This window comes from Haemaphysalis longicornis, unplaced genomic scaffold (assembly GCF_048455015.1).
Source record: "Haemaphysalis longicornis isolate Haplotype H1 unplaced genomic scaffold, Haemaphysalis longicornis Haplotype H1 scaffold_295, whole genome shotgun sequence".
Taxonomy (NCBI): domain Eukaryota; kingdom Metazoa; phylum Arthropoda; class Arachnida; order Ixodida; family Ixodidae; genus Haemaphysalis; species Haemaphysalis longicornis.
In genome coordinates, this window is record NW_027526334.1 from 30,001 (window position 1) to 47,682 (window position 17,682).

Sequence of the window (17,682 nt, forward strand, 5' to 3'; positions counted from 1 at the left end):
CGCTTGCGGCAGATGCGCTAATGCTTCATAATTTGCAGGGAAGCCAGCGAGCCTAATGGACGACACCAACCCTGACTGGGTGACGAGTCAGCACTTGGGGTACACAAACGGTACCGGACCGGGTGTGAAGACTACGGGTCGGTACGAGCGTGCCAAGGATCGGCGGGCTAACAAAGCAGTGGCGCAGCAGTGTGTGGGCACCCAGCCGGCAGAGGACGACCCCCCTTCGCCAGAAACGTATGAAGTGAATGAGAATGCCGAGCAGGAGATGTGCGCTGAAGGTTCCAGCGAGACCGACTTAGTTAAAGGTATGTTTTCTCACTAACAGTCTCTTTAGTCTATTGTAAAAGCAGCTGCACATTCTTTTAAGCTGTATGTTCATGTCCCTAACTGTTGCTTGGTTATTACAGAAGCTGCTGTGCAAACTGTTGTCACCATGGAGTAGATCAGCACTTTAGAAGAGGACAGGACCAGACTTGCATTGGAGGTGCGGGAAGCTGAGGAAGCGAAAAAGAAACTTGAAGGGACAGCGGATTCACTGCGAGACGACCCTGCCAAAGTTGCATTCTACACAGGACTGTCCAGTTTTGCTAGGCTGTTTGCCGTTTTTCAAATGGTTGAGTGTGTGGTTAAACATACGCAGCAAAACAGCCTCGGCAAATTTCAGGAGTTTGTGGTGTTCTTCATGAAATTGAGGTGCAATTTTCCACTGCAAGACCTAGGCTACAGGTTCGGCGTGTCTGATTCAACTGTCAGCCGAATTTTCGAAAAGTGGCTGAATGCTGCCTTCTGGAGGCTCAAACCTCTGATTTCCTGGCCATCTAGGAATGCAATTCAGAAGACCATGCCGCAAGCATTTCTAGATTCGTTTGGTGCTAAGGTTGCTGTAATTATTGACGGTTTTGAGGTAAAAATTGAGCGGCCATCTTCCATGGAGCCACGTAGTGAGACCTGGTCGCAATATAAGAGCAGTAACACGGCCAAGTACTAATTGGAATCAGCGCTCAGGGTGTCATAACGTTTATTTCTGAGGGGTGGGGGGGAAGATGCAGTGACAAACACATCACAGAGAACTGCGGTGTACTAGACATGTTGACGCAGGGCGATCTTGTGTTGGCAGACCGGAGGTTTGACATTGCGGACACTCTTGGCCTCTACTGTGTACAGCTGCATGTACCTGCCTTCACGAAAGGAAGGAATCAACTAACGGCCTTGGAGGTGCACAACACCAGAAAGCTTGCTAGTGTCCGCATCCATGTGGAACGAGTGACTGGTCTTGTGAGGAACAAGTATGTTATTATCAAGGCTGTACAACCGATCTATTTTGTTGCAGGACGACCCAGTGCCACCCCTAGACAAAATAGTGACAGTTTGTTGTTCTCTTTGTAACATCTGTCCATCTGTGGTTCCGCCAAACCAGAAAGAGCCTGTGCAAACACTTCCCTGTCCTACTGATCTTGTTAACACCCGTCCATCTGTGGTTCCACTGAACCAGAAAGAACCTGTGTGAACACTTTCCTGTCCTAAATAATGGTTGATCAGCCTGGTTGATTACGAGTGTTGTACTCAGCTGATTTCTCATCTCATTGATCACATGGCAGTAGTTCATTGTAGAGTACACTTTTTCTGAAACCAGCTTGTTTTTTAGGTTAAGGAAAATCAGGCTTTTTTTGTGCTTCAGATAACCTTCATGGTACTTGTAAAGTACTGAAAGTAAGCTGGTGGGTCTACAATTCAAGTGATCTAAGTCTTCATTCTTTGTATCAATTTCATGTGAGTCTTTTTCTAGCTTATTAGTACATTATGGTTTTATAGACGTGTATAGAGTACTGAGAGTTTCCCAGGTATGATGTCCCCTCCATCTTTAATCAGTTCGACTGTTATGCGGTCTTCGCCTTCCCTTTTTCTGTGATGCATGTCTAGTACGGTCTTTCGGCCTTCATAACTCCAATGCTGTTTGCCTTTGATATCACTCAAGCTTGAATGACTTGTCTATGAGCTGTACAATTCAGAGTGAAAGTCCTCTGCCGCATTCACTGTATCATGAAATCGCTAAAAAAAATTGCCTTGTCTTTTATTTTATTGCGTGGATTTTGGTCTTACCTATACAATTTCTTTGTAGCCTTTTTAACAGCGGAGCCGCTGTTACTGGCCGCAAGTTTGCCATTGGAGGCAAAAATACCAAGAAAATGCCAAGCACTTGTGAGCGCGTGCCTCACAGCAACCGCCAAGTTCCCGGCTCACGCAGTGGCTTTAGCAACAAAAAAGAAAAAAAAAGAAAGCCCTCCAGTACCGTCATCAGGAGCTACTGCGCGTGTAATGCTTGCATGAGGAACACAACGACATCGGCGAATATGATGATTACTACTTGCAGAGTGCAAAGCGATGACGGAAGTGGCTTTAGCATAAAAAAAGCCCTGCAGTGCTATCATCAAGAGCTACCGCACATGTAATTGTTGCATGAGGAACACAACAATATTGATTAATGTGATGATGACTACTGACTGACTATAGTGCAAAACTGCAACGAAACATGTAAAACATTTTCAAACCCGTACAAATGCACGCCGACATTTGTCGCAAAGATGACGACGACCTCTTCGATGCATATGACGATTACTAGCTAGCACTGCAACTATGCACATAAGCAATGATACTGAAACTTAACTGTGTCCGGTAATGCTCACCTACAACAGCTTCTCCATTCAAGCCTTGCTCTAGAGTGAAAGCTCCCCTGAATTATTTTCCTGCTGCCTCAATCACTGACATTGTTACTGCATTTTTCCTCAGCTTTCTGCTTGGATAGCTCGCAAATTCTATTTTATCTGTGAAGGTGTTTATGTTAAAAGTCACAAATGATTGGCACAGTGATTGAAATGTAGTTGCCTTTTATTGGTTTTGATAAGGACCTTCAGCTGTAATTAGCTGGAATTTTGGCTGCAGCGAATTACTGTTGACTGCTGTCCAAGCTGGAGCAGTCATCGCAAAACCACTGCTTTTGTTTGGGTGCCCGCTTAATGCCAATGCAGCTGTAATGGAACCATCCATTTTTGCAGTTTTTGTAGTCACATGCGAGCATTCGTCCTTGTTCGGGCTCCTGACAATAGCAGAATGTGCCTGCACTAGCTGAAGATACCAGGCTCCTCTTGGTGAAATATCCCGATAGGAGCTCAGGCAAGATTACTTCAACAAAAAAATTGGATGCTGCTGCATTAATGGTGTCAAAAAAAGCCTTGTCCTGCAGTATCCTCTCAATGTGCAGCGACAGTGGGGTCCACACCACAAAATCACAGTAGGGAAGATCGCACACTGCCAACGGTGTTTGAATTTGGTTATAGTAAGCGTGGCCATGCTTCAACTGCAGCTTTCCATTGACTGCTTCAAGGCAGAAATCTGCATTCTTTACAGCTGCTTGCTCTGCTGTGGTATGAGCGGCTGTATGGGGACACTTCACTTCGATGAGTCCCTTTCCACAACATGTGCATGTTGCTGTGCCATCAGGGCTGGCTGCTTGGTGCGGGTATTTCGTGCTCAAGAAAACTCCCGTCTTGTTGTGACCAAAGTTGGTGTGGCATGTTTTCATTACAGCTGCGTATTCTGCAATCGCATCTTCTTCATGATCGATGCCCCACTGTGTGGCTGCCGTTGAGAACCGGTGCTGTTCTGGATAACACATCTTTTTCAAAAGGCTGACTGAGGGCTGAGTTGTAGTCGTGCTACAAATACTCTTCATGATCGAAGCTGTGACCCGTCCAGCACGATACTTGAACCATGCCGGGCACTTGGCCTGCTGCCGGGTCAGCCCTTCAGCACGATGCACCATTTCTACGGTGATGGCTAGTTGGGGAATTGTGCCTTGAGCACGAGAGACGAGTTGTGGCAAGTTCTCAGACTGAGCTCCATGACACAGCAACTGTCGAAGGTTGGGAGGCTCACTGCTTCTGGGTGGCACAAATTTGTCACTGTATTCTGGTAGCACCATAAATATTGCTGGTGGGAGTCCTCCATCGTCGATACTCGAATAGAACGTGCGAAGCTCTTCTGCCGTAGGGGGTGGCAAAGCTGATGCTCCTGTGCGGACTTCATGTTGTTCGTCAAACGGCCTTTCAGGAAGGGCATCCATGCGGCTTTTCTTTTTCTTCGAAGACGCAAAGTCGATGTCCCTCAGTCTCTTGTACTCAGTGCCAAAGCGATGTGCAGGAAGCCAAATATTTGTCTTCTGCGTACATGCCTGCGACTCTCTGATACGCACCGCTGTCTCCATTGCAAAAAGTGTTGCACCGACGTGGGAGCAGGCTTCACCTGCACCGGCCATGCAGGTACAGTACGCTGAACATATGCTTCCATCACTGTCAGCCAGAATCCAAGCTTTCAGTGGAGCTTCTCGCAGCCGCTGGGAGTGGCCGACCTGAAAAATGTACATATTCATGCTTAGGAATAATGAAATGCAACCATACAGTTGCGGTGTTTCTTAAAATGTTTACACAGCCAACATATAAACGTTTGTTTAATTTTAGCCCATTGTCTGAGCAGTGAAACAATTTTCCCTTCAAGGTGTCTACCTTTTTTTTTTTCTGTCTCCTGACCCTAGTGACTGTGGTTTTCGCTATAAAAATAGCAGCGAAATTATAACGCACTCGGCTTTATTTTCAATGCCTACATTTTACCAGAGACGCAAAATGCCTGGTTTAGGTAAACGAGCAAACGAAGGATATTTTGCATCGTGAACAATGCTCGGCAGAGTCGAGCATTTGCAGCAGTGAGCAGCGCACCGCGCCGTTATGCACAGTGAACGGATGGGTTCACACAAGTGGGTACCGTGTTGACCCTGTTATATCCGGTGGCGCGAAGTGAAATAATTTTAAAATTTAACCTTACCTCGCTCAACACGATGACGCGCTTGGAGGGAAGCCGCATTGCCGTCATGCCGCTCACTCGGCCACTCGGGAAATAATTGTGAACTTCCAGAGCCTTGTAGGCTTTCATTTCGGCAAGTGACACGTAGTTTGTCGACAGCACCAAATAGTTAACAATGTCCGCATGCGGCGTAACCGGCAGAAGCTCGACGTCCGCCGTCGTGTCAGTCCCGGCGCACAACGTGTACGGGTCAACCCCGTCGCACATATTGACTTTTTCTTCATAGCGAGCACGCGTCGGACCCACTAGCCCAGCAAAATATGACGGGCCGAACTCCTTCCGCCTGGCCGTTGCCATGATTTAACGCACGGTAGTTCGTAAATGGCGAAATCAACACAGGCAGACAGCAGAGACGGCGCTACGACGTTCGCACCGCTATATATGGTGCGCCGCCTTGCAGTACTCCAATATGGCGAAGGCCGCTTGCAGACGATGGTGTGACGTCACGTGAAAACTATGTATACTTCACTGCGTCTTCGCACATCGCAATAACGAGCACGATGAGGTGTTAGCTCAGGTCGCTCCTTGGTGAAGGGAAGGGGCATTCCTCACACCCCATAAATCCTCCTTTGGAGGTGCAGATTAACCGCCACGCACCTCTGCGGCGTACCGCTTCTTCTCGATGGCGTGTTCTGAGCCGGCAGACGATGTCCTGTCGAAGTGTATTGTGCCCATGAAGAAGCTGTACGGGACTTCGAGGGGACCGCCGAACACGCCCACGTCCAGCCCGAAGGGGTAGAAGAACACTGCGAGAAAGCGTGAGCAAGTTGCTACGGCAGGTGCGCCTTCGAAATGAGCCGGAGAAGCAACGTCCCGGACGGAACTCCGCATTCCGTTCTCGCGTTTATACGTTTATACTTCGACTTTTCCGGCGGAGTGGTGCGCGGCCGCGCAGACGGCGATGGCACTTCGGCAAGCCCATATCAGAGTCCTTCAACGTTTCAAACAATAGAGGACTCTGGCCATAGTAAACTTGCGCTAGGCTGCGCCAACGGCAACTTCTTTTTCTGTACACACCAGTTAGGCCGGCTCAGCGTAGACAGTGCGCCCTCCAGATGGCGCATGCGCGGAAGGTTTGGCGCAAAGTGTACTAGAAGTCCCGCTTAGATCGCTGCTTCGGCATGCAGTTCGACCTGACAAGCTGGGTACGCCTGTACTTGAGGATTTTACGTTTCATGACGTGGTCTGGGCTTTCGTCTTTTTAAAGCAAAGCTTCCTAGCTTTACCAGCCAATGGTTCTTTCGTAACGTTCGGGACAAGAAACTCCCTACGCGGATAGGGAGGGGGAGGGCGGTTTTCACTCACGGAACACAGTGTAGATGGCGCGGCGAATGGTTACCCACTAAGGTCCCTGTATTTTTCAAAGGTAACGCAAACCATTGTACAAAGTAGAGAGGAGAATTTTCTCCCCGCCCTCTACTTCTCTCCTTCCCACTGCGCCCTTTTCTGCTCCCCTATTGGACCAGGCGCGACACGTGACCAATGAACCCTGTTGACCCCTCGTCAGTTTCGGTTTCGTCGGGTAACGACGCCATTAGGGAGCGTACTGCTCCTCGCCCCCATGTGCGCTGCCTTTCGCAAAGCGGCCTCGGCTGCAGCGTAATGCCGACCTGCTGTGCCGTTGGCTGCTCCAGCAGCATTGCAAAAGGCGACAAGCTTTTCGTGGTTCCACGAGGGAAAAATGATACCGAGCGGCGAGCGGTATGGCTGCATCGCATCGGCAGAAAAAACTTCGATTGTCATCGAGGGAGGCTTTGCGAGGTAAGCAGTCACTACAAAACTTTTTCGCGTAGACATGCCTCTGGAAGGCTTTTAGATGAAGCTCAGCCTTGGTACTGACGTTCAGGTTAAACAGAAAAAAAGCAGCTTGATGTTTCCGTCGACGCTTTCTCCCATGGTTTCAACAACGATGACTGCCCGATCGTGTTTAGCTCGCTCGTATTGGATCGGGTATTCGAAAACGGCCACAATATAATTACTGCCAAATGTTTGGCGTTCGCGATTTTCTTTCTATTTGCGACCATTTGCAGCGGAAGCAATTTTTTTTAATTGCGATATTATGCCAGTTGGCATAAATAACATTTCACCAGAAAGAAACCACGTGTATGATCTTTTTTCTTTTAATTTTTTTTTCGCTTGAACTTTGATTACCTGTAGGCAAAATTTCGCCGTTTATTGTTTTATTGTGGTTTATTGTGTTCTCAGTTTGCATTCTTTCATATTTATCCCCATTTCTCTTCACTTGCATGAGAATTTTGTGCATGCTTGTACAGCTAATATAAGAGAGTGCATAGTTAATATAATGTTGTATAGTTGTTTATTTGTGAAATGCATGGATGCTTTTGTTCAAGTTTCAAACATACTTGAGAACACTTTCGATTAACAAATAGTGAGGAACCTAGTGAATGCAAGAACACCATCCTGTTTTCGCGGCTGTTCGCATTTTCTAACATAAGAAGCAAAATGTTTTGCTTCAGCAATATTTCTTCAGCCAAACTGCAAAGAATGCGATAGAGGATGTCTGTATCTTTCAGAAACACTTCACGAGGGATCAATTTGAACCAGTAATTCTGTCACAAGCTGGCCTCAAGAAACTCAAGCCAAATGCGGTTCCTTCCATATTTGCGCATCGGCCTCTACTTTTTCCTTCGTATGCCGCAGGGGCTATCTGATTTGATAGTGAGAGTGTTTCGCCCTGTCGTCACTCCACTGGAATGTTCTCCGGGAGCGTTCGTGATCTAAATCGACGCCTCCCGAAATCATTCGACGCTTCCCGCATTTTGTTTGCGCCCTGAATAAAATCTACTTTCGATCCACTGAACGTTTTTGTATTTTATGAATGAATCGTATACACACGTCCCCGATTGATTGATTGATTGTAGGGTTTAACGCGTTGACGCAACGCAGGCGATGAGGCACGTTGTAGTGGAGGGCTCCGGATTAATTTGGACCACCTGGGGATCTTTAACGTACGCCGAAATCTCGTACACACGGGCGTTTTTGCTTTTCGCCTCCATCAGAAAAGCGGCCTGGAATCGAACCCGCGACCTCGTGCTCAGCAGCGCAATATACACCCGTCCCATTCTGGAAGTGGGCGTGCATGTTCCAAATTTTAGTGGGGCTCTGTTGTTCCCGTACCAACTCGAGCTCTAATAGCCCTCATATGAACTTTGAGGTGCTCTTCCACTTTTAAAAACTCCAGAAAAATTCCACATATACCAGATTTTTCTATCTTGTGAAGCAGGCCCCAGATTAAATCGACAGCGAGTACTACAAACGCAGATTTCGATAGGCCGGCACGAAAGGGCAGTTGGCTCCCTCAAAACGCGAGATGATAGCTAAGGCACTGGCCAATCACACACAGTTCTTCCTACACATTATCTGCGAACACCGTTCTGAATTTACGCCTAGAACTGTCGCGTTTTAAGCAAGCACTTCAACGCGCCGCGCAAACGAAACGAAACGGTCCGCGGCGCGCTCCACGGAGTCGCTCACTAATGGCGGCCGAGAGAGGAGGGCGAGGAGGAAACGGCGCGGGGAAGGGAGTTTGCGCTACCTTTGAAAAATACAGGGACCTTATTACCCACCGTTATTACCCGGCGTTGGCGGCGCGGCTTTGTCGTCTGCTTTAGTGACAGTTTTTTGGGGGCCTGTTTTGGAGCAGCTTCGCGTCCACAAAGCGAATCCTTCGCACAGCTTGACTAACCAATTGTTCGGAAGCACCTACTGGGTAACCCGGGCCCGACGGAATTAAGTGGCCGTACGGCAAAGATACGTTACGATTGGTTTGCAGGGCGGGAAAAAAAGTGTAGAGACCACATACAGACATCTGGCCGCTAGAGAAACGCTACCTTTTGCACACTGCTTGCCACGAATGGGATTCCGTTTACTAAAATGGTGAATACCAATTCGGTTGTGTTTTAAGAGGTATTCCAAAAGGCGAAAGGAGCAGCTGGTTCTGATAAAAAGCGATTATAAAAGTTCTCTTAGCTTCCTCGCAATTCTCAAACTTACTAAACTAACTAGTTTAAATCGTTATAAATGGGAATCGCTAAGCTCCCATGCCGAACTGTTCCGGTGTCTGCTCTTGTGTCGCGCGGTGGCGTAGGCCCGAGCTAGCACATCAGGGTGGCTGAGTTCCGCTGTCTCACCCTTCGAAAGACGCTGCTTTCCGTTTTCATTCCGCGAACGCACGGCCGTGCTACAGCGGCGGCGTCCGCCCCTCTCGCCCGGCCTCGTGCTCAGCAGCGCAACGCGGGTGAGCACGAGGATGCGGGTGCCATTCCCGTCCACCGCGGCCGCTTTTCTGATGGAGACGAAAAGCGAAAACGCCCGTGTGTTCGAGATTTCGACGCACGTTAAAGATCCCTAGGTGGTCAAAATTAATCCGGAGCCCCTAAACTACGGCGCGCCTCACAACCTGTGTAGTTTTGGCGCGTTGAACCTCGGAATCAATCAAAACAATCAAATGAGAATTGATGAATGAACATACGCTTATAAAAAAGAGAAACCCCCTTGACGTGGCCCTATGACTCCACCAAGAGCCTAAAATGGGATAGGGAGCAAGATGGGGGAAGAGCAGGAAAAAAACGGTGGTCGACTCCTCTGACAGAGGAATCGGTAAAACACGAAAGTGAAATGTGCAGCGAAATCTGCAACTGAAAATGGTCTGCGGGTGCACGGCTGTCTTGCGGGTGTGCTTGGCGAGCGACGTCCTGCTGGCGGGTCGCTTCGACAAAGGTGTACTGGCGTCATTTCCGTGAAGAATGTGACGTCAGTGAAATCTTCATGTTTCCCGGCATAAAACACTGTCGTGTTAAAATATAAAACCCGAAAACGAACAACCCGAAATATAACGTACTGTTTAGTACTAAAGGTTGCTTCCCTGCAAGAAGACCCCGTGTGCAGGGGTGCACTCTTTACAGACAGCTTGCTTCGTTCTACTGGCGTCACTTACGTCACAGATATTACGTAAGTGAAATCTTCGTGAATCCCGGAAAAAAAAACACTTTCGTGTTAAAGAAATACAGATAAAAGCAGTCCTCAAAGCCTGAAAAAGGAGAAGAGGTGATTCTTTACGGCAAACAGACGATTCTACAGCGCCTTGGCACACCAACGACGTTTTACTCACGGCGCGCGCGGCTACAGCGATTTCACAGCTTACCCACTCCGCGTTACCATAGCAACGGCTCCCCTCCCACCTCGCTCTAGCAGCGCCCGCTAACGTGGTTTCCATAGCTACCACGCTGTGATGGAGCCGCGAAAGTCGAGATCACGCACGAGCGTGCCCCTAAAAGCTGCGGTGTAAAAAGGGAGCGCACTCACGTGTAGTTCCGACCATCTCGACATCCAGCCGCATCTCGGAGTCGTAGTTGAAAAACTGGATGGGGTCGAAGAGGTGGAATGTGGAGTGGGCGAACAGCAGATGGATGGGGGACTGCTGGGAGCCGCCGCAGGACGGATATCTGCGAGACCACTCGGTCGAGTCTGCAGCGCGCCTCGTCGGAGAAAAAAAAAAGGCAGGGCATCTGGTGGAGTGAAGCCAGGGCAGGTTACGAGAAAGAAGTCTGGAATAGGCCTAAGGGGGACCCACCTGATCCCATTTCTATGGGACTTTCTAATTTATCACCAACGGGCTTAAAAATGTTCGTGTACCGATACAAAACGTTTTACAGATACATGAAAACGTTCCCAACGGCCTAGTTTGCTTTTTTTTAGAAATACTATGTCATTTCTTGACTGAGATAGAAAACTAACAATGAACACATTTTTCGTTTTTCTAGTATTAATTAGATGGCGCTAGTGGTCTGCCTTGCGACAGCTTAATTTTTTTTTTCTGTACAGAAGTGGCATATTACAAAAATAAGCAAACCAGGCCGTTGTGCACATTTATATGCATTTCTAAAGCTTTTCGTATTGGTGCACGATGTTTTTTAAGCGCATGAGTCAATTAAGTAGTAAGTACCATCGGAATGTTAACAGGCGAGTCTCCTTAACTGCGTGTTACAAAAAAGAAAACAGCGGAGAACGGAAAAAATGGGAAGGTTGAGACAGTAAACAAAAAAACAGCATGTGCCTTAAGCCATAACTTGCAAATAAACTCGGTCCTCTTACGCCTGGTCGTGAACGGGAAAGCCGCGAAAATTGCCCGCGACTTTACGCTGTCCGTATCAGCCTGTCGTGCTACGGTAGCCTTCATCAGAGCAAATAACCCAGTGGCTTGTTTGCTCAGAATGCTATAATGTGTCACCAATGACTCTGCTACAAAGCATCTGTCTTCCTGATATTGTTTAAGTCTTACGGAAAGCCAACCTGATGGCTTCAACATTTTATTCCGGATAAATTTGGTACGCCTACATTTACGCCTCCAGTGCAAGTCTGTCGTGTCAGACTCGCGTTAGTGCCTTATCAGTTACCGGCCAACGCTAAAAATAGAGAAACCCCAACCGCACGTCAGTGGCCTTCCCCAAAAGGACTGAGTCACACCAACATGTTGGGACAACTACCGGTGAGTTTTCAATAAGATTGTCAAACGGGATTTCGGGTTTTACATTCGCGGGTTTCATATCTTGATTCGTGAAACTAACTTCATCGCGGCAGCAGCGGTAAGCAGGCGGGAAATGTAAAAACAAGAATGGTTTCCGTCTACTTTAGGTTTCCACAGTTGCAATAAGCATTTTCCTGCTGTGCCCAATTTTTTTTTTTTTTTTTTTTTTGTGGAAGAGCACTACATGACCCATCGCGCGACCGCCCCGCCTCTCCTCCTTCCCCCTCACCGCCCCGTCATTCGTAAACCACGAAAGAAAAGCCATGCCAGAAATATGGCTGAAATACGGCACACTAAATTCCCATCGACCGTAGAAAAAACCGAACGGCTTCTAAAACCAAAAGCCGTGGCTCAAATGGCCGCAAATTACTGGAGGCATATTATATTAAGGAACCTGTCGATGACATTGTTCATGTGAGAGTATGAATTTTAGCCGCGGAGCTGTTGTAGGCCCAGACTTTTTGTCCGTCTTCTGAAGGTCGTGCGTCACGCAGGGGTAGGATCAGGTTCCCAGACCCACCAATAGAGGGCGCAGCGGTATCGCAGAGGCACGTTCCTCTTCCTTCGGCTAGGAGAGGGAGCCTCACGCCGCTCATTTTTAGCTGTCGATTAGTTTGCGCGAAACACAGAATTTGCACGGCGATGGCGCTGCCGTTCTTAGGCGAGCGCCCATTGATGTTCGCCAGACAAAAGAGAACCACAGCTCCGCTGTGTCAGTAGGTTTCACACTGGGTGGACCTGGGCTTACTTTTAAGTGCAGAGCACTTTAGGCGCTCGCATTCTCGTCCTAGCTCGCTCGCTGGAACCAAGCATGTCGCCACGGCGTTACGGTGTAGCCTGTCACGGTCCCTTCCCCACGGCGTAACCCAGAGGCTTCGAAAGCCACGCGGCCATACCAGGATATACGTAGCGTGAGCTGAGGTTCAGCTAGTTATTCTTAGCTTTCCTGGTTGTCGAGGATTAGTCGATTATCATGCTTACTGCTGCTTATCATCCAATCCAAATCCAATCAAATGAAATACAATCCAAAACCAATCCAAGCCAAGCCAAGCCAATCTAATCCAATTCAATGCAATCCATAACTCCCGCTGGCGCAGTTTCAGGCAGGGGGCGCGCGAGCACCGCGAAGGCCGGAAATCTGAATTGCATGGGGTGGGAGCAGTAAGCGGATAACGGCGGTATAGCCCATTATGGCGAATCAATGCTCTGCACTTCCGACAGCTTTCACATTGAGTTGAACGGCATTTTTTTTCGTTAGGAATGACATAAAACCGCGTTTTTTTATAAACGTGATTTGTACATGTTATGAAGCAAGCTGCGTAGGCTCGACTCGTGTTATACAGACGAAGAACTGAGTCAGAAGTAACCCCGCTTGAAGTAACGCTATACAGACCACGTCTTTCCTTTGTTCTGTTTACTCAGTGCAATCATGTCTTTAAATGCTTTGAACCAACTATCCCAGTAGCAAGTTTCATTGCCCCATCCAATGCAACGCGTCCCATAGCACATGCTTCAGAAATGGTATGCGAAATAAGGAGCGCGCGCTTGAACGCATGCGCATGCGCAGTAACGCGGACCATGGCGGCAGCAATTCCGCTGCGCCAGTTCGCTACCCACGAAGCACAAGGCTACCGCAAGGCAGCGAAACGTCAGAAACGATATAATGCATCGAAACAGCGTTTCTTTACTACTGCCAGAGTCCTTCAATGATCGGAGGGCATCGTGCGGCCGCCGCTGCTCTGTAGCAGAGTTGAAGGACTCTGCTACTGCGCAACCCTAACCTCAACGGCCTAACTCAGCGACACACTCAGCGACGCACAAATGCCCTCGCATTTATTTACCTTTGGAGGAATGTAAGCAATAAATCAAACGTTTTTTTTATTTTTGCGCGTAGAAAGACGGCGTACAAACGGACCCGTGGAACATAACATGACGCCAAAGTTATTGGCTATGGTGCGAGGTCGAAAAAAAGTACTCACTCAACAAATGGGTTGTGTTGAAGTTCTTGCAGAAAGGTACTGTTCCGTAGCTCCAGTCGGAAAGCCTGCATTTCCTGTAGTTTTCTGTGATCAGAATAAAACAAAAGAAAAACACTTAGCGTTGAAATGTCAATAACAGGTCGCATGGCCTTAATAAATTTGCCATGAACCTGTGTATTGTTTACATTCTCGCGAATAAAGCCTTTGCAGCGTTTACATGGTTCTCGGTAAAAAAAATTTGAGCGTTTCGCGTGGTGGAACTACACTTTGGATGTGAGGCGTGCCGTTAGTGGAGCCCTCCAGATCAATTTTCAGCATCCAAATATATTTCAACTGGGCTGACATCTAGATAGACGGGCGTTTTTGTTTTTCGCCTCTATTAGAAAAACGGCCGCCGCGGCTGGGATCGCACCCTCGTCCTTGAGTTGAAAAACACAACGGCTTAGCCCCCGAGCAACATCAGCGAATTTCAGAGGGTTCTCCAGACGACAAAATGGTCGAAGGGCATGATTGGATCGGGGGAAGGAAGTGGATAAGTGTATTTTATTATCCCGTAAAAAGATGGGAAAAAGGTGATTTCCTCTACCCCTAAAAGGTTTTATCTTTTTTGGCAGAAACGCCAAGCCGCCAAGAATACTGTTAAACACTGCACGGTTCGTCCATCCACGGGTTTCACGTTAGCGGTAATGGCCCGGGATCTTTTTCAGCACGCTGGCTCCCATTGTCGCCAGCTACTATGGGCAGGTCACTATCTATGAAGCCCGTCGGGGGACACGCCAAGGTGTTATCAAGGCTCAAAGAATAAGAAAGTCTATATCCAAACCCGAGAGTTTAAAGCGACCCCGCAAAATTTTTTCCATTGTTTTTCAAAATCTCAAATACTTCCAAAACGTATTCCGTCATCACATCCACTACTTTCAGATTGGGTGGCCGCAAAGTACCTCAGCCAAAAATTACTGCCTGGTGACGATCAGATAACTTAAAAACGTACTCAAAATATTTTTCTCTTTGTCCCGGTCTTGGCGTTCTTCGACCGATGGTATTACGCTATTACAGCGCTGTAGCGGCTATGGGCCGGTTTCCCTTATGTTGCTGCAATGAACGCGTTTGATAGCCACTTAAAAAAAAGCCACAAAAGCAAGGTAGAACCGGAAGGCGTATCTGCTGCGAAGAGAAAATCACGCAGTGCCGCTTTGTGCTGGCGATAACTATAGTTTTCGCGGTGCTTCCAGACATCATGGAAAGGGCGAAAGCGTTTATCGGAAGTGTTGCAGGGCCCCTTTAATACGCAGCACAGCCAGCGTTTGCATCCGTCTGGCGAATTGGATGTACCGATACGAACACGCCTGAACAAGCCGGCCGCTTTGTAACGGTATCGCTAAAACGACTGCATTAGATGCGCTTTCTGCTGACATCATATCCCGTAATCGACTCGTTTTTTTTTTGTATATTGTCCGCCTGACCATGGCAAACAACAAACAGATGAAAATGAAGCATTACTATAGTGGGTCATCGTGCAAACGAAAGCCATCACGGGTGTTTGAGTACCGGATAAAATGAAAAAAAAGAAATACTTTGCAAGGTGTCAGCCTGCGGCGGCCTAAATGGGGCGTGTTGAGGAAGCCACCCTGCGGGAATAAGACACTTGGAATCAGTTTCTGACCCACTTATCGACCAGGTGTCGGGACTCAATAGCCCAATTCATTTGGTATAAGGTGCCTGGATATCCGCACAAGTACATGTACACAGGGACATTGCGCGTGGGAGCTTCTGGAGGCGAAACCGAGAAATGAGCGGATGTTTACATACTGCTCACAACTACAAGCAACTAAAAGAGCTGTTTACTGAAGCGACATTCCCTCTTTTTCCAATAAGCCAGGCCTTAGGGGTGTTGACTGACCCTGGGACCTTTCTGGATATCGGTAAATGAGAAGATGGGAATTCCCACGGGAGTCGGCACTAGGGCACTCCTCAATATCGCCAAAGGAGATTATACGAGGTTGGCGACCGGCCCATTACTTTGTAGGGCAAACAATTCCTTCAACATCCTAGCACAGAGGTGCAAAAATGCTGTAGACGTCGCTGAGTGGCAATACCAGAGTCCTTCGATGCTTTTGAAGGACAGTGGCAATACTTACGTATGAATCTTTCGTGAGTCAGCCAGTGATGCATGTGTCCACCCCCAGAACCTTGCGACAGGTTGAGCGCTACCGTCACTGGGGAGACTAATAGTAAGAAATAGAACGGAGAGGGCGATCAATTGGCACGTTCACGTGAGGCCTTTTTGTAGTAAACTCAGTTTAACTGCTAAATCAGCATCCTTAATAAAGGAGTAGTGACACGAAATTTCAAAGCTGAGAAAACTATGTAAAATGCTTCCTTTTTATCAGGAGATATCTCCCAGCAAATTTCAACGGTAACTGTTCAGTATAACATATTTTAGATGCATTTTAATCTTTGCCCGCACGCCAAAGCCCAAAGCGGGCCAGCATGACATCATCTGCTCCTTGCCCCAAACTGCCGACGTCGGAGCTCCCGTGACGTAGCCGACGCGCTGGCTGCCGCTGGTGCGCGCTGCTTGGCCGTGTATACACGTCATGGTTTTGGGACTGACGTCATGCTGCCCGGGAGCGTGGCAGCATGACGTCACCGCACTCAGACTGGCCGCGGTGCGACAGGAATGTTGACGTCACGGCAGCCCTCCTGTCATGGCGGCAGCTCGGCGTTCGTTTTGTCGAAACCGAAACTGACACGAATAAACGACGCCGTAAATGATTGTTTACGCTGCGATCGACAGTATAATGTGCCATCCTATAATTAGTGGGCTAATAGGCACCCATAGCAGCGAAAAAAGCAACACGAAAATTTTGTGTCAGTACTCCTTTAAGAAAGCATGCATACAATCTAAAAGATAGATTAGCCGAACTGCTGGCACCGTATTTCAGCGAATTCAGCATTCAGGGTTCGTGCTGCCGTCTCAGGCGAGCTTGTAGATGTAGAGTGACACAATAGACACTGCGTTACGTATACCCAGTGCATTGGCGAAATGGCAGGGAAGGGGGAATAAAAGCGGTGCAAATCGCTTACCAAATACCCTTTCAGCCATGGAGTCGTTCGCTATAATAATGAGGTGAATGAACGCGTACGCCTGCAATTCATCGAGAGAAGAAGCATTACGGCCCCTTGGTGCCTTCTCCACGCTTCTCAGCCGATTGGTGTCCGTAGCATAAAATCAAGATATTCGACCCACCCACGTGCGCAGGACACGTCGAACAGGCATGCCGGGTGATCCTCCTGTCGCTGGCGATGCCAATGGTGATGCGACTTTTAACTGCTTAAGGAGTGAAGTTTTCTTGCGGCTTTTGATCACCCGATTTATTACTTCTTGGTATCAAGAGGTGATATTTTGCATTTAGTTGGAGAATTGGAGAAACGGAATTTTCCCTTATGTTTTTATTCTCTTCTCCCTTTTTGTGTATTTTGGCCTTATTTCTGCTCTTCTTTTCCTTCCTTCGCATATTCTTTTTCTTCGGTTTTAACCTCTCCGCCTTCTTCGTCTTCAGCGAACGATCCAGCTTCATAGTTACTGTTCAGGTTGAGTTTATTACTAATTATTAGTATGAAGCTTTATGCGTACGGTAGCTTGGCGAGCTGGCGACAGACATGCAGTGAATGAAAACAGCGCAATTAAACGAAGGGTGAGAAGCTGCTACACATACACGCGCTTGTCTGCGTTCTTCTTCTTGCCTTAGATAGAAGGCAATCCATAGAAACTGGATTTTTATCGTATTCCAGGCTGCTATCAAACCAAGAGATTGGTATCAGGCAGCCTTTCAGGGTTGTAACAGCGCGGCCTAGCCATATACTATAATGCAGAATACCGGTATTCTTTTTCCAGGGTTTCGGGTCTGGTGGGAAGTATTACATACTCGTCGCCACCACTTTTATTGATATATAGGTTCCTGCGTGTCTCTCTCGCCTTTTTAACCTCCTCTTCTACTTTTTGGGTTTCATGGTCCTAATTCTTGGTGAATGAGGTATCACTGCTATCTATTGCCTATTCAGGATATTCAAAATTAAACGATACCTCAAATATATATAGTGCGCAATGCTCAAATGCAAATATTCTACTCTGTGAGAAAAATCCCAGCTGTTTGTGAGTTATTTATTTTAGTATTGTTATTTCGCCGTTTGAATTTAAAAATGCAGAACTATCTCTAGAATTCATTAACCTCAACT

The 17,682-nt window shown here is 47.7% G+C and overlaps 2 protein-coding genes across 2 annotated transcripts in view; both read right to left on the reverse strand.

Annotated features, from left to right (window-relative positions):
- The window catches only part of LOC144173154 (carbonic anhydrase 12-like), a gene marked incomplete at its 3' end in the record, with an annotated part of 23,277 nt that extends 7,270 nt beyond the window's left edge, over positions 1-16,007 (reverse strand). Inside the window, exons 1-4 of the mRNA XM_077701664.1 lie at positions 15,582-16,007; positions 13,444-13,527; positions 10,243-10,404; positions 5,515-5,663 (exon numbers count right to left, since the gene is read on the reverse strand). Coding sequence (XP_077557790.1) covers positions 5,515-5,663; positions 10,243-10,404; positions 13,444-13,527; positions 15,582-15,615 — 429 coding nt within the window. The remainder of the gene's footprint in view (positions 1-5,514; positions 5,664-10,242; positions 10,405-13,443; positions 13,528-15,581) is intronic.
- LOC144173150 (uncharacterized) lies at positions 3,838-5,214 on the reverse strand. The gene is made up of 3 exons (XM_077701659.1): positions 4,879-5,214; positions 4,101-4,408; positions 3,838-3,913 (listed from the first exon to the last, which is right to left on the reverse strand). Exons 1-3 carry the CDS (start codon positions 5,212-5,214, stop codon positions 3,838-3,840), a joined length of 720 nt encoding a protein of 239 aa, XP_077557785.1.
- Positions 16,008-17,682: the final 1,675 nt, after the last annotated feature.